The 27,791-nt window shown below is 44.8% G+C and overlaps 1 protein-coding gene across 14 annotated transcripts in view; it reads right to left on the reverse strand.

Moving 5' to 3' along the window:
- Positions 1-646: 646 nt before the first annotated feature.
- FRMPD4 (FERM and PDZ domain containing 4) overlaps positions 647-27,791 on the reverse strand; it is an 829,477-nt gene continuing 802,332 nt past the window's right edge. For 12 of the 14 annotated variants that reach the window (XM_078064492.1, XM_078064491.1, XM_078064504.1 and 9 more), the window contains 8 exons: positions 22,451-22,587; positions 19,371-19,497; positions 17,061-17,150; positions 16,316-16,498; positions 14,246-14,384; positions 8,246-9,310; positions 6,586-7,857; positions 647-4,691 (listed from right to left, as the gene is read on the reverse strand). In XM_078064492.1, coding sequence (XP_077920618.1) covers positions 3,367-4,691; positions 6,586-7,857; positions 8,246-9,310; positions 14,246-14,384; positions 16,316-16,498; positions 17,061-17,150; positions 19,371-19,497; positions 22,451-22,587 — 4,338 coding nt within the window. In that variant the 3' untranslated portion in view covers positions 647-3,366. Of the gene's footprint in view, positions 4,697-6,585; positions 7,858-8,245; positions 9,311-14,245; positions 14,385-16,315; positions 16,499-17,060; positions 17,151-19,370; positions 19,498-22,450; positions 22,588-27,791 lie in introns of all 14 variants that reach the window. The other 2 variants (XM_078064493.1, XM_078064505.1) reach the window with 2 other exon arrangements.

Consider the following 27,791-nt stretch of genomic DNA (forward strand, 5'->3'; position numbering starts at 1 on the left):
GGAATGAGGACTCAGCTAGAGGGGCAATTGCAGTCAGACCAACTCAGAGTCAAATGTTAAACTCAAACCCAGACAATAATACTAACATCAATATATATAAGTATGAAGTTGAAAGAAGATGCCCTATGTTATTGACAAGGACTCTCTTTGGGGGTTGGGTCTATAGGAATTTTCACTTTCCTCGTTACTTACTTCTCTAATATTTACTTGATAACATTAGGAAATTATTGATTTTTGAAAGTGTGAAAATGGCATTGTGGTTATGTTTAAAAGTTATCTGTAAGAAGTTCTTACTAAATGAATTGGTGTGTGAGAAGTACATACCGATTCATTATATGATTGTGTCTACTTTTGTATATGTTTCAAAGTTTTAGAATAAAAGATTAATAGTGATACACGCGGAAAACCAGGCTGGGGACTAAATAGAAAGGACCGCGAGTACAGGGGCGCCTGGGTGGCGTAGTCAGTCCCGCGGCCGACTCTTGGTTTTGGCTCAGGTTGTGATCTCGGGGTTCTGGGATGGAGCCCCACCGACGGGCTCTGTGCTCAGTGGGGAGTCTGCTTTTCTCTCTCTCTGCCCCTCCCCCCGCCCACGCGTGCTCTCCCCCTCTCTCTAAAATAAACAAATCTTTAAAAAAAAAGGACCTCGGGTTACAAGGAAGTTTTATTCTCTAGTTCAGTGGTCTCCCAACTTGTGTGAATGCAACCCTACCTGCGACAAGATTTTTGCATACATGCACCAGGCATATGCTTATTAATTGATTTATTTATTTAAAATGATGTACATATACCACCATACTATTATGCCATTATAAAACATACACAAACATAAAAAAGGCTAGATAAAAATAAACACAAGGATCATTCTAACATGTTCTTCCTACACTCTAGTGGACCTGGACCCCACTCAGGAGCCCCATGTGTAGTGAATTGGTGGGGGGGGGGCTTGAGGTTTTCGAAGTACTAAAGAGTTTGTTTGTAAGAGAAATGTACTGGAGCACCCATAGGTAATGGGAGATGATCTGGAAAGACCCAGAGCTGCTTCACTGAGGCCTCTCAAAGAACTGGAATGGACTAAAAGCTGTTCTAACTGGATAGGATTTGAACAAGGATCACCACTTCCTTGTACGCTCCTTTTAGACACATGCAACGCACATAATGCATCCTGCACATACAGGCAGGAGACAATATGCATATAAAGCAAACATCTCCCACACGTTATCTTGGGCAATATATTTGACGTAATGACTATGATTAAATTATCTTAACATTAAAGTGTTTACTCTGCTGGGTAATGCAGTAAAACCTTCACACACGTGATTGTACTTAAAAGTCGTGACAATCCTATGGAAAGAGATTTTCGTTTTACTATAAGGAAATCGAGGTTTAGAAAACATTAACTTTCCCAAGATGAAAGGGGTAGAAAATGGCAGAGTCCAGATGTAAATCAAGAAGTTTCTGACCCCAGGCCCCATGTCCTTAACGATTCAACCATATCGCCTCCGTAGGGAATTAACAACAGTGTCCAAACCATAAGATTGTTCTGATGGTTAAATATATGTGATATGCTTAGCACATTGTCTGACATAGAACACACATCCTATTAATGTTAGCATTTTAGTGCACAGAATATTTACCAAAAATTTCCACAGTAAACACCATTAATATTTATCAATATCAAACACCAATATTTATAATTATAAGAAAATAATGTTGTATTATTTAAACATTATTTATAATAACACACAGCTAAACTCCTTTTGTTTGCTACCATCTAGAAATATGTGTGACTTTTGTGATGGAATCTCTATGGAACGACTGATGAGAAGAGATAGCAACTACAGACTGTTACACCTCCTGCCCAGTAGGCTACAAGAATGAAGTATTTGCACCTGGCATACTCCTGTCATCTTTTAAGGAGCCATCTACATAAACAGGAGTAGGCGGAGCTTAAGCACTAAATGACCCATGAAGTACATATGTACATATCTATTTTATTTGACAATTGCGGCTTGCATCCTTTTGCTTTGACCCAAAGATACATTTGTAGACAGAGGACAGTTCTGAAAACTTCTTTATGTTCCATCAGTTTCACCGGAAGTGGTCAAATTTACCACTTGTTTGTTTTCCGCCCAGCTTTCCTATTTCTATCTACCAAGCCAAATGAGAACTTCTACTGAATACTTTATCATGGCTTCTATATTAGAGGAGCCATCTCTCCCTGATTTTCTGGAACATTCCGGATTTGAAACTGTCCCAATGTTAGGCTGGGATTCCGAATTTGGTTGGAAGCATTGGCCCTGTAGAGGTGATGCACAAAGCTCTATGTGGAGAGCCGTGCCTCACAGGCTGGTGTCCCGTCCGCTTTATAGGACTGGATCTGCACTGACTCCGATGATCCTTGATTGTGGCTTTTTGTAATTTTGCAAATACTTCACTAAATGTTCTGTCACTCTTAATGGAATTCTAAGTTTCACGGTTGAGTTGGGGTGGGGAGGAAGATGACGTCTTTGGTTTATATATTTTGACATTAAATCAAAGGAGAGCTCTCTTTCCATCAAACATTTTAATTTTGATGTTATTCATTCCTTTCATTTTATGTAATTAGATAATCTCTAACTCTAGGTATTGCCTAGGAACCTGCCCATCGTTACCTCTCTTCCTCTATTTGGGAAGTATTTTAATTATAGAAACATCATGAAGAGCATTTCTAGTGACACAATAGAATCCGCCGCACCCCAATTTCTAGTTCAAATGGCATAAGCCAAAATTAAATTTTATGTAGGATTCCTGGAAGAAAGCATCAGATAACCAAACACTATGAGCAAAAAATTGATTTATTATATATATTCTCTATTAATTCATAATAGCTTCTTGGATCTTAAATGTCTTCTTTGCTATTTCCAATGCTTAAAAATTGTAATTTTAAAACATAAGTACTGTTTTATATACATTGTGATTTCTTTCTCTCTCTCTCTCTTTCTCTTTTAACTTCTAAGCATGAATGATATGGTCTCCAAGTATCCGCTTGGGAGGGAAAGGGGATAGGATTCATTGTTTTGCTCTAACACGGTAGAATTGAAAACTTCACATCATATACCTGGAGTTTCAATTATATGAAAAATAGCCAAATGTCATCACTTTCTTGGATATTTCTTTTTCATGTATATATATGTATAATATAAACAGAATACGTCTGATTAGTACATTTCAACATTTCATCAGTGTGACTTTTATCTCCTATTTTATATAAAATAACAAAATATACAGAGAGAAGAAAGGAGACATCTGTTCATCGTACACATAAAGTAAATAAACGTTCATGTATGGCTTTGCAAAGGTAGGTTATGATGTGACTTTCATACTTTATTTATTTAAAAGCATCTTGAGAGAACGCATTAGTGTGCTTACGAGGGCGGCCATGGTGGTTGAATGTCGCGCCGAGAGTCCAACATTAGGATCCCCACTGGTCTTTCCAGTGGCTGCCTCTGCAGCTTTCAGGAGACAAATATAGTTTATGACCACTTCATTGATCTTTGCTACGATTTCCTGCCGCTGTGTTTCTGAGTTCACGACCTTCACTAATCGCATGCAAGCTTCCGTTAGGCAACAGAGCACTTGAAAGCTGGAAGTCATAGCTAGGAGCATCTCCTCTGGGCTTTTCTCGGCCATCGCCAGTTTCCTACAGGCACTTCCCAACTGTCTGGACTCGATGGACAACAGCTGCTTGTACTGAGAAAGCGTAAGGTCATATGCTTCAGGGCGTGACTCCTCTCTCTTCCCCTTTGTTGCCCTGACAAGGCAGAGCAACTCATTGGCATCGTTTTGGGCTGCAAGGAACCCATCAGGCATTGCATACGTGCTCTCTTTTAGGGCATTGATTCTTGCAATCCGGGCATCGAAGGCCAGGTTGCTAAAGTCCGCATCCTCTGGGCCAGTCAGGTCGTCTGCCCAGACCTTCAGCACTGACCCTCTGGTCAGCTCCCCTCCTTGCTTCTGAATCCCAACAGCCAGAGGTGGGCTGATTGGTTCTGGCATGGCTTGAGTCATCTGTGGTCGAAAGAGGCAAGAGACCTGGCGTGTGGCCTCTCCCTCCTCTTCATCCTCATCGCCGTCTTCATCCTGCCCTCGGTTCAGGAAGCAGTAGCTGAAAGGTCCCCGGCATCTCCAATTGCTGCCTTCCAGCTTGCGCAAGGGTAATGTCCTATACAGCTTTGAGTCTTTGTGAGCCACCGGGGACCTTTTGTGAACTTTCCCCTCGGAGCTAAAGAACATCGAGCTTTGGGAAAAACTTTTGGTGAGCTTCTTCCCCAGGGGGAGTTCTGCTCGCCTTTCCGAGCTGGCCTCCTGTGCTTCCGTGACACCTGGACACTTTAAGCTGACCGCACCCTTGGTTCTCTCTTGGAAGGTCTCCGAACCTACAGATCCCAAGAGGATACTGCTGCTACGCCTCAGAGCCCTCTGGCTGGGGGGTGTTCCGAGGCTCCCCCCTCTCAGATCCAGTGGCCGCCAGTTCACAGCCTCTCCGTATGCCAGATTTGCTTGGGAGAAATCATTAGGGTCTTGATTTGGAATTGGCACCTTTGATTCCGAGTGAATGTTTGATGGTAGCAGGATGGGATCAGCTTCAGGATGTTGAGACCAAGCTGAAGGCATGCCTCCTCGTCTCTCCTTCCCAGGCTCTGTCAAAGCTACACTAGGGGTAGCAGAGAAACAGAGAGAATCATTAAGCATCTCATGGGTGGTCATTTTCACTGAATCTCTACGTGCTGTTTGTCATTGCCCGAGGATGCACTCTAGAAGGGCGGCCATTTGTCAGGGTCACCCGCCTTTTCAAAGACTGCCTCCTGAGATCTCATCAGATTTCCATTTCAACACATTTCAAGAAATTCAGGGAATCTGTTATTTCTGAAACTATGGATTTCTTTGGAATTGGCTAGCAATCACAGTCGTTTTCAGAGACCATGGCGTTTCATGACTTGCCTTGCCCCCAGTATTTATCTATCAGCGTTTAGACACGTAATTAGAAAACATACCTCCTAGATCTCGACTATGCAAACATATTTATGACATTGAAGTTTCATTTCAAGGGAGTTAGGTTAATTCTGGCATCAGTTATCTTTTTTTTTTTTAATGGTCTAATTTAATGAATGCAAAGTAAACAAGGTCAACTTTTTAAGAGGACCCCACGAGGTCTGCCTGGTACTGGGTTTGAAGCAGAGACCCTGGGCGAGTTGCCCAGCTTTTCTCAAAAAAGTTGTCATGTGAGGGGCCCCTGGGTGGCTCAGTCATTAAGCATCTGCCTTCGGGTCAGGTCATGATCCCCAGGTCCTGGGACTGAGCCCCACATCAGGCTCACTGCTAGGCAGGAAGCCTGCTTCTCCCTCTCACACTCTCCCTGCTTGTGTTCCCTCTCTCGCTGTGTCTCTCTCTCTCTGTCAAATAAATAAATAAATAAATAAAAATCTTAAAAAAAAAAGTTGTCATGTGAATTTAAATTAAAAAAAATTTAAAAAAAGCTGTTATGTGAAGAAAATATTTCTGCCTCACAGAATTTTTGTGAGAAGAGGGAAGTTAGGGGAAAGCTCTTTGTAAACCATGAAAGAGTAAACAGGATGCTTTAATTAGATGTCAAGATGCTAGCGGAGTGACAAGTTAAGGAACATTCATAGACCAGTTTCCCAAGGCAGGGGATGCCAGTGGTGGGTTTTGTGAAAGGAGATCATCTTAAAAGGGCTGCAAACGAACCAAGGTAAGCTCTCCCTACCATCTACTGACCTAGTACGGAAGCAACACTGTTGATATACTTTGATATTTGAGAGTATGAAAGAACATCTGGTTTTTGCCACGTGACGGCTGGCCGAGTGGATCGGTGAGAGGAATGTGTGCCCACTGGGTGGCAGAATGGTGAAGATGGGCACAGAAGGTGGCTGTGTTCTTGTTTCTACCTGTGCTTATATTTTATTCTTTTGGGGAAAATAAAGCAGCTCGTCGTGCGTACCCCCAGAGCCTTCCTGACACCAGATACTGCAGAACACGCCTCTAAGAGAGTCTTACAGAGTAGGGAGGGATGTTAAGTATTGCTGAAGGGCAAGTGGTCTTCCCCAACCCCTTTGATCTCCCCGCTACCCTGCTCTATTCTTCCTTGCCCCTCAATAACGAAATGGCAAAAATAGAAATTCGAGATCTTGAGAGGGACATCAAGCTCTTGGGACTCTACGTCATACTGTCTTGTAACCAAAAGTCCTGCTGAACGCTGCTAAAAATCTACATTTAGACTTTAGGAAAAAAATGTATTGCTCCACCACATTTTGGAAGCTAGTACACAGCAAGATTCTCAAGAGTGGACGCCATTTCCACATTGTTCCTGATCTAGGAACTTCAGTGTTCACTAAACACAGGGAAGGTGGGGGGGGCGGGGGTGGAATCAATGATTGATAGTTAACCTGGCCACAGTTCTGCAGCCTTTAAACAAAATTCTAACTTTTAGTTTTCTTCCAGACTTTATATTTTTAGGTTTGTTGTAAATCTGGCTTACATGCTTCTGGGGTGTAATGCAAAGCGCTAAATCCATCATTGCTGTACCTGTGGTTTCCTTAATCTTGGGGAGTCGATGACATCCATCTCTCAAAGTGCCAAACAGGGGTTCCGCATTAATAGCTGTGTGCAGGGCGGGCACTGTCATCCGCGGACACATCCCTTCCGTCTGGGGGTGTAATTCCTTAAAGGTGGCTCCGTGGGCGGGCAGCCCAGCGGCTCTCTCCTCAGAAGGAACGTAACTCATGCCTTTCCCTGAAGTCTCGGGCATCAGGTGCTTCCCCATAGTGGGGCAGAGTGGGGCCTCCACAGGTGCGGCACAGGTACTACAGCCCGCCTCCGCTGACGAGCCTTGAGAGCTCTGTAGAGAAAAATGGCACTCGCCTTGTAACGATGACATCCGCTTGGCCAAGTGGTAGTCACAAAGGCGGGCCACGCTCTCTTCCGCCTCGGGAAGCTTGGAAGGATGGTCACAGGTGGACGGGTCAGTATCCTCGGGGTTATCTAAGTCTTTGGCTGAAGATACACAGGTCACGTCAGTTAAGAAGTGGTCCCGTTGGCCAAGTGCTGAAACCTCACTGGCTTCTCCATCGGGAGCCCCTTCATCCTTCTCTTCCGCCTCCCTTGTCCCCAGACCAGAAGCTCTCGGAAACGTTATCCCCGTTGCCGCTTCCAATCCACTTTGCTCGGCCACCGCCCCCTCAGCGGCCATGTACCATCTTTGGCTGTCCTTGCGAAAGGCAGTTCTTTCCAGGTTAAAAGTGCTTAGGTGTTGACCGTCCCTTGAAGACACAGTACCAAATTTACCTTTGGCTTCCTCCTCTGCCTCGGCCGTTTTGGTCCCCTGCTGCTTTTTCCCTGGCATGTTTGCACTAGGGGCTGCCTTCCCCTCCCCATCGGCCAGCTTGCTTTTCCTTTTGCTGGTGCAGGAATACACCACCGACCCCATGTGCAGTTTGCTAAAATAGTCGGTGACCGACTTGGTCTCCATGGTTTCAGGCTCCATCTCCATGGGGTCTGGGTGAAGGATCTGCTTGGAAGGCACAACTTTGGGCGGGAGGTCAGTCACTGGGCGGGTGGCCAGGGCGTGGGAGGACTTGGGAGGCAAGCCCCCGGCAGGGGTTTTGGAGGTGGGGAACTCGGTCTGCTCCTCTGCAAGGGGGTGGTAGCCTTCGTGAGTGGCCAAGAACATGCGGGAGAGGCTTTCTGACTGCTTCTGTGCTGTGGCCAGTTCAGAGCTCTCAGTCATTTCAGAAGAGTTAGTCTCATTGCCCGAGTCTGACGAAGACTCGGGACTATAAGCCCGCAAGATGGCTACACCTGCATGCCGTAAAAGACAAGAGCCGATTAATGGATGCATCAGAGGCATTAGGAGACACGTAAGAAAATGGGACTCGTTATTATAAAACAACAACAACAAAAGACAAACAAAAAACCAAGGTTTTCCCTTTGCAGTAAGGACTCTGAGTTTATTGCACAATTGTTCCAGAAATGGGGAAAAATACGTGCCACATATTTAAAAAAACAAAAAACAAAAAAACGAAGGAAACCACGTACACAAAAAACCCACGATGGTAGTTTCAACACACTTATGAAACGGGACATGCGTGAAATGGAGAACAGCACATAACAGGACTTCAGGGGTAAATGGCTTGAGAGGATGCAATGCATGGTTATCAGTGAATAAATGTAACAATCGTGAAAGAACCTGAATTGTCACTGGTCTGCTGTTCTTCTGACACGGACAGAGCTTCTAGAGCTTCCAGGGTGGAAACCACGGTGTTATCCAGGCCCTTCTCACACTTGCCCTCAGCGCTGGTGGGCACAGCGTCAATGAGGGACACGGGGATCTCGTCACTTTGCAGACTTCTGCCTGGCTCCTTGTCCTCGAGGAAGGAGGCTGCCTGGCTCTGGGAGTCCTCCTCATCTGAACTATCTCGAAAGCCAGGTGGGGGTGCGGCGATGGCCATGTTCAAGGAACGCAACAGGAAGTCATCCTCATTGTCATCCCCTTCTGGAGGGGGCAGGGACGTGAGGTCAATGATGTCATCGCTTGACCCAGACAGGTTGAGGATGGCTGGCTGGTTCATCTCTCCCACCACGAGGTCCTCCTCACAGCTCACCTCATCCTCGTCCTCTGCATCGTCGGTGTTTTCTGCATAACAGATGTCGTGCAGGAGGGGCTCCTCTATCCCCTCGGCAGCCTCGAAGTTTTTGACATCACCTATGTTTGCATAAACGGAATTTGCCACAAACTGGATGCTCTCAGCATCAGGAGCGAGATCCAGGCCCTTCATGTCATTGGCACTGCCGATGTAGAGATTCCTCTGCTTCTCCAGCAGTTCTGGGCTCTCCTCCAATAGTCTATCGTAGCCGAGAGTCGGGGGATTCATGCCATCATCCAAGGCGAGATCTCCGAAAATAAAGGACACTTTAGCTCCTCTCGGAGACTCCTGGGCTTTCTTTAGTGTTTCTGGTCCTGAGAGGGTCAACAGGGACCGCTGAGCTAGAGTCCTGTAGTCGGCCTCACATGGAGCATCTCCCGGCTGGGTCAGCGGCTGGTTGAGTTCGTCTGGATTATAGGTGTTGTCTATATACAGGTGCCGGTGGTCTTTGGGACACAAGGTGCCATCCGAAATATCGACCGTCTTCTGTTTTGAATCTATATATGTTATTTGGGCTTCTTGCTCCCCTTCGCCGATAAAGGTCGTCATCTGGGGTATACAGTTCCAATCGGGGCCAAGGAGGTTATGCTTTCCTTTATTTTCAGTTCCTAAGGAGAAAGAATCATGCAAAGACAACATTACTGTGAGGCCTGGTTTCTTAATTTCATGGCTTGTAGCATCATCACTTTTGTAAATATGGTCATGCAGCATTCCGGATATGGTACCAGTTGATTGAGGCTTCCGGTGTCAGGATTTCCTGGTTAGGAGAACTGACCTTAACAAAATCAATCCTGCACGAAATATAATTGCTATTTGATAAAAAAAGAATACCATCCGAGAAAAGGGAACTACAGCTTAACTCCATCTGACCCTTGGTTCTATTATTAGAAGACCTCATTTCTGTCTACCAATGGGAATATACAAAATGCCTTTCAAATTCCTTAAAGGCCACAGTCCAATCAGTTGTCATTCCAGAAAATAGATTCCCCTTTTCTCGGTAAAGCGAGATCTGACATCCCCCACTTTGTGGACGAAGATGTTGGACTTTTTCCTCATTGAGTTAAGAGAAAGTTAAGGAACCTCATACTTCCACCACATATTTTAGGAAATATTGTAATGATAACGTAATAATGTCACAATAAAAATAATCTAATATATGCATACATAAAAATACGATAATATTGTAACGATAGCACAAAAACCTCTATTTCAGCCTTTGTATATCCTGGTGGGTGTTAAGATATTCACGCATAAAGGTTATGCATACGCACACGTGTATGATTGCATAACGTGGAGCACATCACAGGTAATGTGCTTCTCTCTACTATTTCTTCTCTTTTTTTAAAGATTTTTTTTTTAAGATTTTATTTATTTGTTTGACAGAGAGAGACACAGCGAGAGAGGGAACACAAGCAGGGCGAGTGGGAGAGGGAGAAGCAGGCTTCCCGCAGAGCAGGGAGCCCAATGTGGGGCTCGATCCCAGGATCCTGGGATCATGACCTGAGCCGAAGGCAGATGCTTAACAACTGAGCCACCCAGGTGTCCCTATTTCTTCTCTTTTCTTTTTTCCCTCTCTGCTATTTCTAAGCATAGTTAACAGTTTGGCTAACTTCAGTTTTTATTGGTATCAGGAGAACTCCTGAAGATTTGTTTGATGTTCCTCATGAATTAAAATTGCAAAACCCTAATTTAAAAATCATTGGTTTGGTTGTTCCTCCAGGGTCTTCCAGTAGGGAATTTTGATGTGGAAATTTTGCTCTGACATTTAACAAGACAAGGCAGTGTGTCATTCTGTCAATACTGCTTTGTAGATTCCAGAGGAAATGTTGGGGCCACATATTCTCCCATTAGTGCCCTCAAATTGCCCCCTGGCCTAGGCATGGATAATACTGACATCAGATGTACAAGACATACGGGAAAAAAATCAGTTCTACCCAAGATGTTTTTGCTTCCCGCAAGTTATACACATTAAACTCAATGCTGAACGTTGTTCCAAGTCCTTTAGCTAAATGCATATATTTTCACATGAATGGCAAGTAAAGATACAATTTTGAAGACACTGAGCTACATAAGAACCATATGTACACGTTACCTTATGATAAACAGACCTGTGGGGGTTCAGCATTGTTTTATGAACAATTTCGATTACGACTGGCTGTGTGCGGGGCTGTGTGTGTAACACACGCTCGCATATGTCAGGAGATTGAATTGCTGGAAGACAGAGAGTAGTTTAGCAAAGCTATGACAGAGCTCTGGGTTTAAACTAGTGGCTGGCAAATTGTTCCTGTAAAGGGAGGGCTAGATGGTAGACATTTTTAGGTTTCGTGGGCCAACTGCTCAGTCGAGCAACCACTCAACTCTGCTGTTCTAACACGGAAGTAGCCAGCGCTGACACATAAAAATATGCACAGAGTGGGTTGAATGGTGGCCTCTTCAAAAGATATGTCCACTCTGTGAATGTGACCTTATTTGAAAAAAGAGCCTTTGCAAGTATAATTCAGTTATGGATCTTGAGATGAGTTCATCCGGATTATCTGTGTGGGCCTTAAATCCAACAACACGTGTCCTCATAGGAGGAAAGCAGAGGGAAATTTAAGCCCCCCAGGAAAGCAGGGAAGGCTGTGTAAAGACGGAAGCAGAGATTGGAGGTATGCAGCCACAAGGAATGCTGGTGGCCCCTGGAAGTTGGAAGAGGCAAGAAAAGATTCTCCCCTTGAGCCTTTGGAGGAAGTATGGCCCTGCTGCCGCCTAGATTTTGGACCTGTAGCCACCAGAACTGTGAGAGAGTAAGTTGCTGTTACGTTAAACCCCAGGGTTTGCGATAACCTGTCATGGCAGCCCTAGGAAACAAATACAATGTGCACGGCTGAGTACCAATAAGACTTCGTTTACAAGAACAAGATTTGATCCCTGAGCCATAGTTTGCCAACTTCTGGTTTAGGACAACATGAAAGCTGAACAGATCAGCAGGCTAAAACAGGCTGACTGATACTTCCTCAGAGCCTCCTAATGCTCAGAGATGCATAAATATGTGGGTTCAGGGATTCTGAAAGTAACTGAAGGTTCATTTTCAAGATAGGGAAGAAATGGGGGCTTGCTGTTCCTTATTAGAGATCCTGACTAAGGTCTCTGATCAATTTGAGATAGGAAGAAAACAGACACTCAATCTTGGCTTCCTTCCAGAAGGGTGTACTGACTTGGCTTTTGGAATGATTTTAGAGACACAGAAGGATGTGGGTTAGGAACTGGGGTCTATACCATGGCCCAATCTTGTGGGAGGACAGTGTGGACCAGGGATGAACGGGTCCAAACAGACTTCACTCTCTACACTTCTTGGGTGGTGGGGGGAGTTTCTGAAGAGGAGAGAGAACTTGCAACCATGAGAGGGTGCTAAGCCCCTGGCCGCTGCTCAGCTCAGGTTACCTAGGTGCTCCTTGGAGCATGCCCGCTCTCTCCCTCAGCGCCCGCTGCTTACACGCACGTTCCTCACACCCCCCAGCAAGAGGGAGATACCTGGAACCCTCATTCTCAGTGTTACCAAAAGGCTGAAGTTCCATTCTTTCCCCATGGTGATAATAGTGTTCCCCCCTCGAAACCTGATCAAACATTACACTGTGACTCACTACCAACTGGACAGAATGGAGGCCCTTATTACTGTGACTCTTTGAAATTGTAGGTTTCGTCTTCTTCCCGCACCTGTACAATCTCAACAGTCTATGGGGAAAAAAGGTTTTATTTTCAAGACCAACTTCAAGGTTTGAAAATAAAAAGCCAAAAACCGGTTTTCCAACGCAAAAGGGTCACGTTACACCGCAGAACTGATCTTCAGAATTTCCCAGGCTGGGGCGAAATTGCTCGAAACCTCCTAGCTCGAAAACGTGTGATCCCACAAATGTTCCCCAGCGGAGCCGGTGCACCCTCACCACGGCCTTCTTCTTCCTCCCGTTTATTTTTGATCATTTGCACGTCTCAGGGTCTTTCCTTGCCTTATGTCTCTCTTCCTTTCTTTTCTTTTTTTTAAACTTTTTTTTTTTTAAGATTTTATATATTTATTTATTCATGAGAGACAGAGAGAGAGAGAGAGAGAGAAGCAGAGGGAGAAGCAGGCTCCCAAGGAGCAGGGAGCCCGATGCGGGACTCGATCCCAGGACCCTGGGATCATGACCTGAGCCGAAGGCAGACGCCTAACCGTCTGAGCCACCCAGGCGCCCTCTTCCTTTCTTTTCTCCATTTCTGTCACCTTCCTTCTCAAGTTCTCCCACTCCTGCTTCCCTGCCCCTTGTTGACAGAAGTCTCGGGCATCCTTTTAGGTGTTGTACACAAGTTCCTTCCAAACCCTTCCCTTGCCAGCTAGCTTCTCGATCCCGATTTTACAAACGAGAAAACCCAAACTTAGAGAAATTAAAACCAGACACTTCCAGGTGGGGCCGGATCACGTCCACTTGTAATTCCAAGTTGCCTTCTGGCATGCCTCGTCCATCTCCCTCGTTTTCTCTCAGGCTTCCCTGCTTCCTGTGACCAACTGCTCCCCCCTACCCGGCCATCATCATAAACTGTGCGCGAGCCTATTGGGTTGTGTGTGTCTACAAGGGACAAGATATTTAGGGAATAATGATTTACGTTTTCTGCTAAGTCTGAAAGTGAGAGGATTTTTCCCTCCCCCCACCCCCTTTCAGAAACGGTGACAATGGAATTTGTTCTTAAGATTTTCCCTTTCTTTTAAGAGAAACCCTGAGTACGGAACCCCCAATTATAATTTTTTCATGGGTCGGCAGCTCTGGCTTGAGGGCTAGTGTCTGTCCATCAGCCACATTTACTGAGTGTCTACTGTAGACAGAAGAAAATAATCAAACACTAAAGAAAACAAATTCTAAAGCAAATGAAAAGCACCCACTCTCAGAGAAGCTGTAAATACTGCAGCCCTCCTCGTCCTCACTTGTGAGCTATCTTGTCCCGTCAAGTGGCTCAACTTGTCTGATGCCTTTGCCATCTCCATGCTCCCACTACGGAGCTAAGATGGCTGCTAGGGTTCCTTCTAGAGGCCCAAGTCCAAGTGCTGGGTGATCCCTAAGTCCTCCAGTGGGTCTCAGAGCTCCCAGAACCCTGGATGTAAGTCTGACATTGAAGGAGGTGCCCAGACATCTAGGCCTAGGGCCCCTTAAGGAGGGCAAAGCCCTAAGAGGGGGTTCACAACTCCCACTGTGCATTCCATCCTTAATTCTCTGCATCCTGACCTCTGGAAGAGCAAGGCAATAAAAACTCAGTCATAAAGACTGATGCTTACTACCTTCAGAATAGGAAAATCATTCCCTTTGAAACACGTTCCCCAGCATTTCCAAGTGACAAGTAAAATAGGATGGAAAAATCGACATTTTCATTAAAAAAAATTAGACCATATCAGAATTATTTGAAGGCTTTTGTATAAAATTTGGACATTAGATTTTTGTATGAGTACAATTTTAACTTTTCAAGAAACGTCCTATTGTTGTCAGGTGGGGTGGGGAAGGGGGGGTCAGTGCTTCATGAGTTTAGGAAGAGAATACCTGTTTCCTGGGTCCCTGTATTTTTCTTGTTGGCCATGTTAAATATTGACCTCCTGGAATCCACAAGTAGCCGGTAGTAGCCAGCAGTTAAGCAGGCCAGGTTCATGGCATCTGATGATTCCATCAGGAGTGTGATGGGCTACACAAAAGAGAATATTTTGGTTAAAGTCATCCCTCCTTAATAAGCTCCCTCAGGTGACAACAGTTGCATTGGTGCTTATGAAATATAACAAAGAAAGTTACTGAGCAACCATTTCATTGGAGAAACACAGAAGGTCGGAAGTAACACCGAGAGCCTTACTGAAAAACATTTAGGTGACACCATCTTGAAAACGTGGACATTTTAAATCTTCCCAAGTAATATTGGAATGGGAGAAAAAAAGTAGACATTGGTTTTGTTTCCAAAGAGCTAATATTTTAAAAAAGTGACAGTTAAGGAGGCAGTTACCAAATGTGAACCTGCAAGCTGAAAAATCACAGGAAGATTAAATTTGGGTTCATAGTGAAAATTAGTGTTGAAAAGAAGTAAAAACTCAAGTGGAAATTACGTCTAAGACTGAAGGAAAAGTGTCAAAAAGATCCAGGAAAAGGATGCTTGAAAAAGAAATTGTAAATTCACAGGAGAGCAAAACAGAGATGGGAGTTGAGAAAAGGCCTTGCTAAAACTTTCTGGAAACAATGAGGCTCTCATATATATGATTGGAGACGAGTCTTGGGCATATAGGGAAGTGGTTAGTTGAAGCAATTCTTCTCCTTGAATTAGGAAGGGTAGACTGGCTGGTGTGTTCTTGGTGAGAGAGAGGGAACTTGAGAGGAATAAGGGAGCAACATGAAAGCAGACACCCAGAGAGGCACAGAAATGTCGAGGTGACCAGCTCTTACTTTCGCTCCCAGGTATAGGACCCTGGCCACGTTTGACGGCCCTGGCTAGTGGAATCTAACATCCCACCAAAAGCCCCCATACTACTTGATAACCTGCCTTTTCTTTCCATTTCAACTGAGGTCTTCCCTCAAGGCATCCCACAATTCTTTCCTATAAGCAGGAGACCACCAGTAGGGTCTTGCCACCTACTTCTGTTGGGTCAGATTATCCCGTTATCAGGTGTGTGATGACTGCATCCAATTCACTCTTCTCCCTACTCTTTCTACAAAGGGCCCATTGTTCTTAGCATCTTTGCTCATGGAGTGGGCCAGGAATCCCAAGTCTATTCTTGCACTTTCATTGCCGTGAAGTCAACTGGAGCCCCTGGACTCAGCCATGAGGTGCCACCAGCCATGGCCACCATGTCTGAACTCCATACTCTCCCTTCCGTGGTCACTTCTTCCCGCTGCAGAGTACACAGAGTCTTTTCGATTTGCTGTGTAGACAGAACCCTCTCCTGTTCTCAGAGCACTCCTCCTGGTTGACACGGTTTCCTTTTCTCCATGGAAACATAGATGTGTTAACATGGCCAAAATCCAATGACTCATCTACTACTGGGACAAAAAGGTTGTGTGCAGGGGACCTGGATTATTTCCCGTCAACTTCTGTTTCGGGAGTCGAGTTCTGCCCTTTGAGGACTATGTCAGATTGTTGTTTTAAATGGAATGGCCATGACATTCATAGGGGCCTGCTGTTCAGTCAGTACTAATGGCTATAGCACAAAAAGACAGACTGAAATGCTCAGCTTTCCCCAAAGAATAAACACACACGGGCCGAACAGGAGTTCTAAACAAAGTTGGGAAAAATCTCTCTGACTCTCTGCACAGGAATATTCTAGAAGGCTAGCAGGGAAAAACCTTCCCACTCTCTATGATTCATGCACTCGGGAGCTACAACGGACCTTAGAAACGAACTCGTTGGCTTTCTCATGTATAGATAAAGAAGCTGAGCAACTTTTCCCCAGATTACATGGCTCTTTAGTGAGGACTGGAGCCCTCGGGCCAGAGTTGGGTGATTTTTCTCTGTACCTCCTCACATTTCTGATCCTCTGCCCACAGTACAATGTCAACCGCTTTGTAAATATTAGCGGTGTTATCACAAATGAGCTATTCAGATCAAGGCGCCATGTCAACAGCTGAAAGATTTACCTTCACATCCAGCACGTGCAGCTCCACCCGCACCAAGCTGTCCTCCTCGGTAAACATCTCGATTCTGTTGACGTGGCTGAAGTCGGCTAAAAGAGCCACCAGATTGGTTTTGGTGTTTATGACGTGGCTTATGCCATATCGGGGCCCAACCAGGAGAGTCACTTCCGAGCGCTTTTCCGCCTGCTGAGAGATGTGGACAAAGCCTAAAAATCCTAGACCTCTAAAGCACCATGCAGAGTTGAGCCTGAGAGTCTGTTCTTATAAGATTACATTTTCTTTAGCAAGTATTTCTCGATTATATTGTACTAAATCATCCAATTAGAAGAACCAGGCATTACGATTGCTTCGAGGTGCTGATCAATTATGAATAATGTAGAAAATAAATGTTGTCATAGCACATATATTCATAATCATGAGACACTTTTAGAAATAAGGACTTTTTTTTTCTTTTTTAGCATGAAAGCAACTTCTGGCCCAATGATTTAAAAGAAGGCCATTGTTAGAGTGCATCGATTCTCTTGGTTCTTCATATTTCTTTTTCTAGGGCATTCTGCAGTGGCGCTATCTAGTTTAACATTTCTTCTGATATTTCCAGACTGTGCTGCAGTCGATTAGAAATGAAGGCTGGAAAAGATTCACAGCTGATTTGCTTTTGTCAAAGGCAGCTCATTCAAGACAGCCTATGGCAGTGACATTCTGCAGGCATCTGTAGCTCCCGAGAGAGAAAGCAAGAAAAAGTAATTACCACTAACGTTGCCTTGAACACACGACCCCCATACAGTCGAAGGTCACTGAGGAACTTGAGATAGTGGACCTTGGCTTGCAGTGCAGAGAGCTGAGGAGAGAAAAGAAACCTCAGGTGTTAATTCCAGCGGGTGTGGTCCGGTTTCTGCTGGAGACCAGCTAAACACCACTGGGAACCGGGGTGCTCTCACTGCCAACAGATGGGGCGTGACAAGGAGCAAAAGTAAATTGCTATATATTTGGTTTCGTGATAAAGGGCTGCGTCAAGGCATCCAGATTAAAGCCTTTTATCTGGGGGGAAATGCATGGGGGTGGGTGGGTCATAAACATGGATATGCTGGGCCAGGGCACTCAAATGAGAACAAGATGGTAAGATATTCCACTGAAATGTCTCCTCGTTGGAGACTCCAAGAGTCGAGTGGTGCTTTCCAATCGTGGATAGGGCCCGCGCGGGTCGTGTACGGGAGACTCACCTGTGCACAGAGCTTGTGGGAGTCATTTTGAACACACGCCTGCTATCTACATACAGCCCGTGGAAGAGGCTCTCCGCACTCATCTCAAGTTTGGTAGAGTTTTTGCAAGTTTTCAGGGAAAGTGACCTTTCTGTGCTCCAATCATTGGGGAAATGTTTGAACTTGCCAGAAGTCCCTGTTTGATTAGTTCAACTCAAGCATCTTTTGAGTTTCGTGGAGGATATAAAAAATAAAATTTATCCAGATAAAAGTTATCTTTTAAAGACTTAAAAAGGGAGATTCCCACATCCTCAAAGGAGTACTTGGTTGTTAACTATACCTAAATGCATGACCCTTTATGGCATTGTTAGTTAGCACTGTTCGGCCATCCTCCTCCTTTCGAAAACCCAGAGCACTTTGCAAATTGATTTGAAAGCAAACCACTCACTCTTGGCTAGAGAAACTGACCTTTATAGAAAAACAGAGATAGATAGATCCTAGAGCAGTTAACCGAATTGTTACAAAACCAGTGGGCCATGCTTGGAAAAAATCCTATGGAGCCAATTGAAAGAAACTAGCTTTGGGCCAATCAGAACTGAAATTTAAAAAAAAAAGGAAAATCTTTTTCTTTTTTTAAAGTTTACTTATTTGAGTAATCTTTACCCCCAACGCGGGGCTCGAAATCATGGCCACGAGATCAAGAGGCGCACACTCTACCCACTGAGCCAGCCTGGCACCCCTACAAAATCTGAGAGATCCTTGACGTCCTGCTAGATTTCTGTGAGCTGCATGCTTACAGAAATGAGGAAGTAAGGCAACCGTGGCTGGAAGGCGTCAAACCTGGTTTTACATTTTTAAAAAGCCATGGGGTGAGAAGGGAATAGCAATAAGTATGTTTTAGCCAGTAAAAATGACTTATAACCCAATACCAAGACCAAAGAATTACCCACATAAACAGTGATTTGTATTAGAGCTACCCAAGTTTCTATGGCCAATATCAACCATTAAGTGCTCTCGGGCTGTTACACTGCTTCCGACTTTATAGATCCTGTATTTTTAGGTTCCTCTTTCTGGTTCTTGAAACCCTTTGCTTTTTATTACCTATAAACATAACTCACCATTCTGACCCACAGTCTATTTTAAAATGTCCTTTCTGTTTCTTCTGATAAAAGAAAAAATAAGGGAGACTTTAACACTAACGATGGTGAATGGTAGAAATAATTTTACCTTCCCTTCGAAAGTAAGATTTAATTCAGTGGTTGTCAACCAGGGGTGATTTTGTTCCCCAGGGCCCATTTGGCAATGCCTAAAAACATTTTTCTATGTCATGATTGAGGGCTTCTTGTAGGTAGAGACCAGGGATGCTGCTAAATATCACACAAGAAACAAGACGGCCTCCCTCCCTCTCCCTCCCCCAGCAAAGAATGATTCCAAATGTCAACAAACCAACCGTGGTTTAAATAATGCGGTATCTGGTCTGCGAGGACTCTTCCTGGCTGCTGTGCATTTAAGACAGTCTGAGTGGTAAGCAAGAGCACGATGGAAATGTACAATTGTCTTGCAATTCTGTTCTCTAATCACAAGGTCTCAGTGGCTATGCAAGGTTCTCTTGCACGCACACGGGAACACATACACTCTCCGTGCAATAAGTCCATAGCTTACAAGAAATAAGTAAGTTTCCATAAGAACACTTACTTTTCATTAGCCTTAGAAACAGGTTAATAGTGGGGAAAAGGGGGGGTGCCTAGGAAAATATGGTGCCAAGTATTTTATTCACGGGCTAATTTTAAACATTTTTAAAAATGCACGCAAGCCTTTCTCTTTAAAATCCATTTTCTATTAAGATGCAAATGTGATACCTTTTTACCCGGTGGTACCAAGTTTTGATTTGCTTTGACAAGGTGTGAAAGTGCTTTCTTTATGTTCTTCTCTTTCATGCTTTGCAGCACAGCAGAGGGAAGAAAAGTCTCTAATCCCCATTCTTTTCTGCAATAAAGAGCATATCTTTAATTTCATTCTTGTGATGATTAGTTATCTACGACAAAATGGCGCTCTGATGTATGTTGGAAGAAACGAACTCTGAGGAAGTCAGGAAATGGAGGTAGGTCCCCAATTAGGGAAGCAACTTCGAGTTTACACACAGAAAGCATACTATCTGAACAGTAATACATCTGTTTGCATTTTAAAGGAAACATATTCTTCCCTCTCCAGGGAGAATGCCTTTGGGACCAATGGAAATTGAAGAGACAATTTATCCAACCCACCTCAGAGTCTCACTGAATTCATTCACATACCTGAGTATGTATTTCCAACACAATTTCTCCCAGTTCCTTTGTTTATCGCCACTGTTACTACTCCCTGTCAGCCCACACGGTCATTCTCTCTTCACTTAGAAGGGCCTATGCAACTCCTTCAGGCCCCCAAACCATTCTTCCCTTCCTCCTCCCCAATGGCTGCTTCACTAGAAATACACACGTCTCTTCTCTGCCGGCCAGATGATGTCTGTCTAGGTCCTTCAAGCAACATTTCTTGCTGGTGTGTGTGTGTGTGTGTGTGTGTGTGTGTGTGGAGTCAGGGTGGGGTTCATGACCCTTAAGTATGTGTGGCACTGATGGGGAGGTGCAAACGTCACCAATAGGTGTTCATATACAAGAAAAACAGACAGATAGGACTGGGTTAATTAATACAGGTTTGTGAAGGGTCCATTTCCCCAGCAACGACTACAACCCTAGCCCAACAGTGCTCCGTATTTTGAACTCTATGAACTCCATCCTCATTGGTCAGGTACCCAACCAGTGTCTCCTAAATACTGTAAAGACCTTCAAGGTTTGGTTATTTCTCCTGTGCCAGATCCTCTCCAAAGAAGGGTAGGGAGATGGCCTTCCCCCACCTGACCATCCATGCCATCGCTAGTTAAGATGGGGTTTTTCATGATCACCATGTCCTCCTTCTCCTCCACTTGCACATATTTCTACCCATCACCTGGCACTCCTTATGGGGTGCCTGGTAATTCTACTTGTATCAGTATTTTAAATCATAACTTTTCATATCTTTTTTTAAAGATTTCATTTATTTATTTGAGAGAGTGCACGCATACATACAAGCAGGGGGAGGGGCAGAGGGAGAGGGAGAAGCAGGCTCCCTGCCGAGTGGGGAGCCCAAAGCAGGATCCCCAGATCACGACCTGAACTGCAGTCAGACGCTCAACCGACTGAGTCACCCAGGCCCCCCTCATATCTTTATAATCGGATCACAAGTCCTTTATGCTCAGGATTATAATTTATGCTTATTTGTACTTTCCACTGTCCTAGCATGAATACCACATAAAATGCTCAGTGAATAGGTGTTGGGTGAGTGAATTAATTAATGAGAACATTCTTACTCAAGCCAGTTATCTCTGGGAGGTTTCTGCCTGTACCATATTCCAACTGGTAAAATGTGGGGACAGACAATCGGAACAGAAATGCATTTTAATGGTCTGAAAACCACGGCAGGTTGTTCAGGCCACCTTTTCACATGGAGGCCAGTATCATCCGTGCCCAGGAACATACGAAAAGGGGAACGGATGCGGGAGCGAATGTGTCCAGCTGAGCGTAAGACCTCTCTGTGAGCCGAGTCTCTCTCAGGCGACACTCACAGCCTGTGTGGCAAGAAAGAGATAAGCCACCTGCGACCAAGAGCGGGCCAAGAAGGGAAGGCCTGAGGTTCTCAAATTGCACACGAGGATTTGTCCCTCGGTGTAGACGGGAGAACTGAGAGTCGTGAGAACACAGGCCTTGGAGTCAGCGACCTGGAGCTCTCATCCTCCCGGCACACAGGCTCACGAGGTCTGTTGAGAAGCAGCCACTTTGTTCCCTGGTGGGTCAAGCTGGCACGCGGGAATTTAGAAAGGCTTTACAGCTTCTTGGGAAGGTGGGATTTCAATGAGCTTGTACATCACTTGTGCAGATGGAGAGGGCTCTAAGGCTTTTAGTGTTAGGTGGAGATGTGGCTTCAGTCCTGCCATAAACTTTGAAATACGAGCGTTCCTTTCTTTAGCATCAGCGCTGCCAAGATTAAGAGAGTTGTGGCGGCTGCAGGCTTCTGAATCACCTACCACCGGGAAGCCGACAGACCGGGCGACAGGCTTCTCTTTGAAAGGACCACCCTTAAGGAGACCTAACTGAAGGCAACACAAACTGCTTACTTCTAAGCGGGGATCTTCTCCGGCCAAAGAGGTCAGAGTATATGCTGATGGCAAGCCAGAGAAGGCAGTCACATTTCCCAAACAACATTCGAATCCCAAAGCCAAGTTTGATCGCGTAGCACCCTTTCCCACCATTACAGTTTTTTTGCTACAAATACCATCCTTCCTGATTGTGACCGAGAGCGTTACTTTGATACTGCCCTTTAGCCCCCTGAAGCGATCTCAGGTGATGCGGGCCACTTTCTAAACACGGGTGCTTCCACTGATCACACGAACGTGGAGCGCCATGTGGAACTGCACTGCCTGGGTTCGAATCCTGAGCCCTCTAGCTAGTAGCCGTGTGACTCGGGCAAGGTCCCTTGTCCTACGGTGCCTGGGTTGGCTCATCTGTAAAATACAGCTAAAATGCTACTGCTCTCCTAGGGACGTCATGAGAATCAAAGACCTTCATGTCTGAAAAGCACGGAGACCAAAGCTTGGCTTAAAATCAAGTCCGTTTAGGACTTCTAAAACGTATGCTTCATTTGAAATCTGATCCTCCTTTTAACCACACTTCGCTAAAGGTGGATTATGTAAGAAGTGGATCTCTTCCACCCAAAACGAACACGATGTTCATACATTGTGCCCATGTTGAACAAAAGCCCTTCCACAAACAAGATCAATTTTGGAAATAGAGACACGTCACAAATTGCACTTGGGCGTTACGGAGGCAGCATCCTTGTGCCTGAAACGGCTCTGAGGCTCAACACTTACTCGATGTATTTGAGAGAGATCTTCTGCGTTTGCTTGGTGGTAACGGTTGCGATGTACATTTGCAGAGCTGCCAGCCGCAGGGCTATGTCGTATTTCAGCTCAGGCCCAAACCGCTCCTGCACGACGTCGTTACAGCTCTGCAAAAAGAGACCAGCAGAGGGCGCCACGGGTCAAAGAATGGGCTGCAGCGCGCTGTCTCGGGGACAGGTGACCCGCACTTCCCCACAGTTCCAACCTTGGCTTCAAAGGCGAGGAGGCCAAACGTGGAAACACTTCCACCAGGCCGCTTGGAGCCCAGTCTGAACTGGGCTGCATGCACACACACAGAGACCACACAAAACATCCAACATTCATCGACAAGTGAGCTGCTATTTAAATACTTAGCTTTTTGTAAGAATAATAGGAATGTAGCTTGGTCTCCAAACACAGGTGCCGCAATGGAACACGCAAAGCACGGACAGCACCAAGTGCCTTCTGCTGGGGTTGGAATGCTGGGTTCGAACCCTATTCTTCCACTACAGAGGGGTGGAGACTTGGGCAAGCTCCTTAAATTGTTCCGTGCCTCAGTTTCCTCTTTTGTAAATTGGGGACAATACTGCTGCCCATTCACAGGGTTATGGTGAGGATTAAATGGCTGAACAACGTAAAGCCCTTAGGACTCTACCTGGTACGTTTTAAGTGTTTGTAGGCATACACGGCTGTCGTCACCAACGTCTTTAACTTCCTCTTCGCTATCTAGAGCAGCTTTCGGGAGGTGGAGTTAGCAAGGCAATGGACAGGAGCAGCTCTGGACTCACACCCCCCTGCTTCGGAATCTTGGCTTCACCAATGCCCTCCGCGCATGTAACTTCAACCACTTTCCTCTTGCAGCCTCAGTTTACTCATCTGTGCAATGGGGATTCGTGCCAAAGACCTCACTGGGGGTGCTGCCAAGACTGAATGAGCTACATATCATCGCAGTGCACTGGTGCGCTCAGTAAAGGGTTGCTATTGAAATCCTTGGTTCATTCCAGTGGTGCCTGCCCCTGCTGGGACTCTGAGGGCGTCATCCCATATCCCTGGGCCTCAGTTTGCTCATCTGTAAGAGGGAGATGCCTACATCACAGGGTGATGAGCATCAAATTGAAGAGGGGCTGAGAAACGTGCCAAGTCCTGTGTGACCCCAGTGACTGGCTTTCCAGTGGCGTGCTCACTCGTTAGGAGCAGAGCACGGAGCTGCACATTGCCGGGAAGCACGGCATTGCTTCATTACATTCTGCCTATGTGTGCGCATGCATTTTTGTTCTGGAAAACTAGGCTTTTGGACTAGAAAATATGATATTTAGCCTCCTTCTTCCTTGTTTGCCTTGTTCCGAGATTTCAAATGCAAAAACTGTCTCAGACTCTGTTTGGCTCTTTTCCAAGAACAGCACATTTGTGACCCCTTCCTATGTTGACTTGACTCAGTGCGAACACGTACCGCTATATGGTTTCTGTGCACAATATTTACCCTTCAAATACTTACCCATGCCCTAGTGGGGCCGTACAACGCATGCTCTGTCCCCACGGTCCAGGTTCGTGCTTCTCGGCTTATCCCTTCACCCCTAAGAGGGAAGTCCCATTCTCTTCCTGCCTCCATCCTTCATACGGTCTTCTACCTTTGCTTCTCCTTCACACCTTACACCTGTCAGGACCGCAAGCACTCCTCACTGGAAGCAGGTCTGACAGGGGGCGGGACACAGGGTGGGCTGAGTGAAGGCCCCCTCTGAGTGCCATTCCAGGCTGCCATTTTGTTCTAGTTTTGGGTTGCTCAGTTACTTCCCAGTGCCTAGGGGTGTCCATAAAGGGGCACCATGGGGTGGAGCTCTTATGAGGGGGAGGTGGGGGAAGCCCCCGGGCACAGTGCCAGGCCATCACAAGCCCTTGATGCTCGCTGGTAAATCATTTTAATAAACGGCTTTCTCCTAGGACTGCTATTGCAGGTCATGTGTGAAACAGGAGTTTAGCATAGGACTTAGAGACAAAAGCTTTGAGCCTACGCTCTGTCAACTACTAATCGAATGACCTTGAACATGGCATTTCATCTCTCAAGTCTGTTTTCTTACCTGAAAAGTGGGCTAACTCTCAAGGTTGCTGGCACACCTCTTAAGGATGTTGCATAAACTGGAATGCGCTTTATTAGGGTGAGTCACCACTATAACTTCTCCGAAGAGTTGTGACTGGGACTGTTGTTTCCCACCCTTTTCATACCCTGTGTTTAACCAGACTTCTGGGTGAGGTTTTTGTCAAGGTGATTAGTCACTTAATTACATTATATAATTAGTTCAGACGGATCCTGGAGAATTAGTGTGAAGTCTGACATATATATTGTGTGGGACAGATCATGCTTTTATTACTCATAACTACAGGACTTAAAATACAGTCAACACAAGCAAATGGTGCTCATGGCTTTGCTGAATGGAGGTCCTCACATCACAGACTCTACTTAGGCCTAAGAAAGTTCATTTACAATGGACATGTTAGATATTAAAAAGGAAACCAACACTGCACCAAGTGTTTTAAAACATTTCGTAGCCTCTTAGGTGTTGTCCTGTTTACGAATCATTGTAACCATCTTTTTCTTCCTAGATAGCGGACAGGTAATCATGAACTTCAACAGTCCGAGTGGTTAGGGTTTTCTGTTACTATATATGCTAAAATCTGTAAAATACCTCACAGCCCATTAGCGAGCAGGAGGTTAGCAGATAGTACCCCTGTTTTCATTGTCATGGTTCATCTAGAGTCAATGGCTATTGTCCTCAATAGGAACCCACAAAGCTGAATGGAGTTTGGTCTTTGTAATATGATCTATATCGTTTCTGTTTACTCTTTTGTTCTCTAGGCTAATTTTACTGCATCTTTTTAGTGCCTTAGAATCGATATGGGCACCCAGCACCATTTGCAGATCCACTGACTTATGTCAGACAGATAAGTTATTTTAGACCATACCTCACATTCTGTGAAACAGAGTCTGATGCCAAGAAATTCTCATTTCCTATTCTCGGTGGAGGACATAGGAGATGATGGTAGCTTAATTTTGGTCCACCACACATGGCTTCCCACCTTCCTCCCTCCCTCCATTGGCTACTCCTTGAAGGGGTGACTGGCTAGCCCACCAGCCATGCAACAGCCAAGGTGGGAAAGCAGAAACGTCATCCGTGTTTTTTGAGTCCCTGGGCAAGATCACCGGGCAGGTTTTCCGCTTCTTAGTGCAGTCCCACAGGTATAAAAAGTGTATCTTTTGAATAAGGAAGCTCTCTATGCACTGCATCAGATTTGAGTAGACACGCCTTAAAAAAAGAATCGTGCTCAGCAGTACCTCTGGTCTACCTAAGAGGTCGGCCCTCTGTAGGGGAAACACAACCACATTCCTCTTTTGTAAATGCAATGGGCATTTTTAAATGGGATGTTTAGAACAGGAGAAGAGTAAAATGGTTTGGAAACATCATCTTGTGAATGGGAGGCATACGTAATTATAGGGAACGACAAGTGAACGCATCCAATGTGCTGACTGGCACCTATAACTACTTCCTTGCAACTAACAAGCTAAAAGACCTAGCATATCCTCTGAGCTGCTATGGCAGAGACCAGGGTTGGGTCTTCACAGGAGTAGGGGGATGAGGCAGTCACATCTGGGTTATTCGGCCTGCCGGGGAAGGGGGCATATAGTTGAGGGGTCCAGGTGACCAAAGTTGAACATTTAAAAAACCCAGGTCATGACAGTTTCACTGTTCTGGGTAGAAAACGGTGTAAGGTGCACCGCACATTTCTTTACTTGATGAACAGGGTATGCTGAATAGGACTTGCCTTTTCCAAATGACGCAGGGTTCTCTTCATGAACATTAATCATCCTACTGAGCTGCAAGTACCACAGTCTCTTCCAAAGACCACTGAGGTGGGGAATGTTTAAGCGGGTCTTGCCCTTAGTGCCCCATCTGCTGGAATGTTCTGGTACATATTCTGCTTTTTTCTCCTTCAGCTTAATTTCTGTTCTCTAGGGCTTATTGCCACTTTAATTTATGTCACCATTCCTAACCTCTGGCATTTATCCTGTCTATGTCTCTCCGCCATCTTCTACCTGTTTTCTTTTTCCACTCAACTTTTTAAAGCCCACAAAAGTTTTGAAATATACAAGAAAATGTTGAGAATAGGAAAACAAAAACCAGTGTATCAACTACCCAGAATTAACAAAGGTTTCTTTTTCCAACTTCTTTGCTTTTTATTTCTTACGGCTCCAGAAATCCTTGCCTTATACAGGTATGCCAGCCAAAGGGAGCATGTCTATGGTTTCTTTTTTTTTTTTTGCCTTGCTTTGGCATTTTCTCCTTTTTTTGTCAGGGGAGGTTACATTTAGGTTTACAGTCTCTTTGAGTAGATCTAATGTGAGATGCTTAAACTTCAGGTAAACAGGTTCTTACTGTTTAATGTGATTGTACTGGGAATTTAAGTGAGAGTAATGGGAAGCAGTTATGGAAAAATACAGGAACATCTCCTAAATGTCAAACAAATAAATTCCCTCTGGGGCAAACTAGCAAAGATTCTCATCTCTTGAAGCCTTGTTTTTTGAGAATTATAACCCAGAACTGGAGATAGTCAGTCTGCAAAAGATACCATTTTCTTAAAATCTTATTGCCTTGAAATTAACTATTCCGTTATAAGGAATATCACATTTCAGAACAATCGAAGCACCAAAAAAAAAAAAAAAAAAAAAAAGTGAATGAATAAATGAGTAAATAAAGGAGAAGGGAAAGAAAATCTTTTTTATAGTAGAATGCTAATTAATAAATGAAGAAGAAATAATGGAATTAGAAAAATCATCATTCTGAACCCTTGCAATAATAATGGATTCTGGCAAGAACCATCAGTGAATACTAAAACCAGTGAGTGAAAGGGTATTAAGAGAGTTGCAAGTGCCTCTCCACAAATTACTTATTAATTACAAAAAAACTAGTAACTTCTGAATGGATAAATTTGGAGAACATCACTGTAACCAAGAGTCAAAGTTAACCTCATCATTACGGGGACAAATGGACATCATATGCCCCCCAATGTGGTGCAGTAATTAGGACATGAAGTCACGCATGTCTTTCTTCTGCCCAAATAACATAACCTCAACCTAATCAGGAGAAAACCTCACAGACACCCAAATTGAGAGATTGCTACAAAATAACTGACCAGTACTCCTTAAAACTGTCAAGGTGTTAGAAGTCAAAGAAAGACTAAGGAATAGTCTGGACTTAAGGAGATTGAAGTGACATGACAACTAGATGCAAAATGAGATCCTGGCGTGGATCCTGTTCTAGAAGAAAATGAATTTCTAGAA

Source organism: Halichoerus grypus, chromosome X (assembly GCF_964656455.1).
Source record: "Halichoerus grypus chromosome X, mHalGry1.hap1.1, whole genome shotgun sequence".
NCBI classification, from domain to species: domain Eukaryota; kingdom Metazoa; phylum Chordata; class Mammalia; order Carnivora; family Phocidae; genus Halichoerus; species Halichoerus grypus.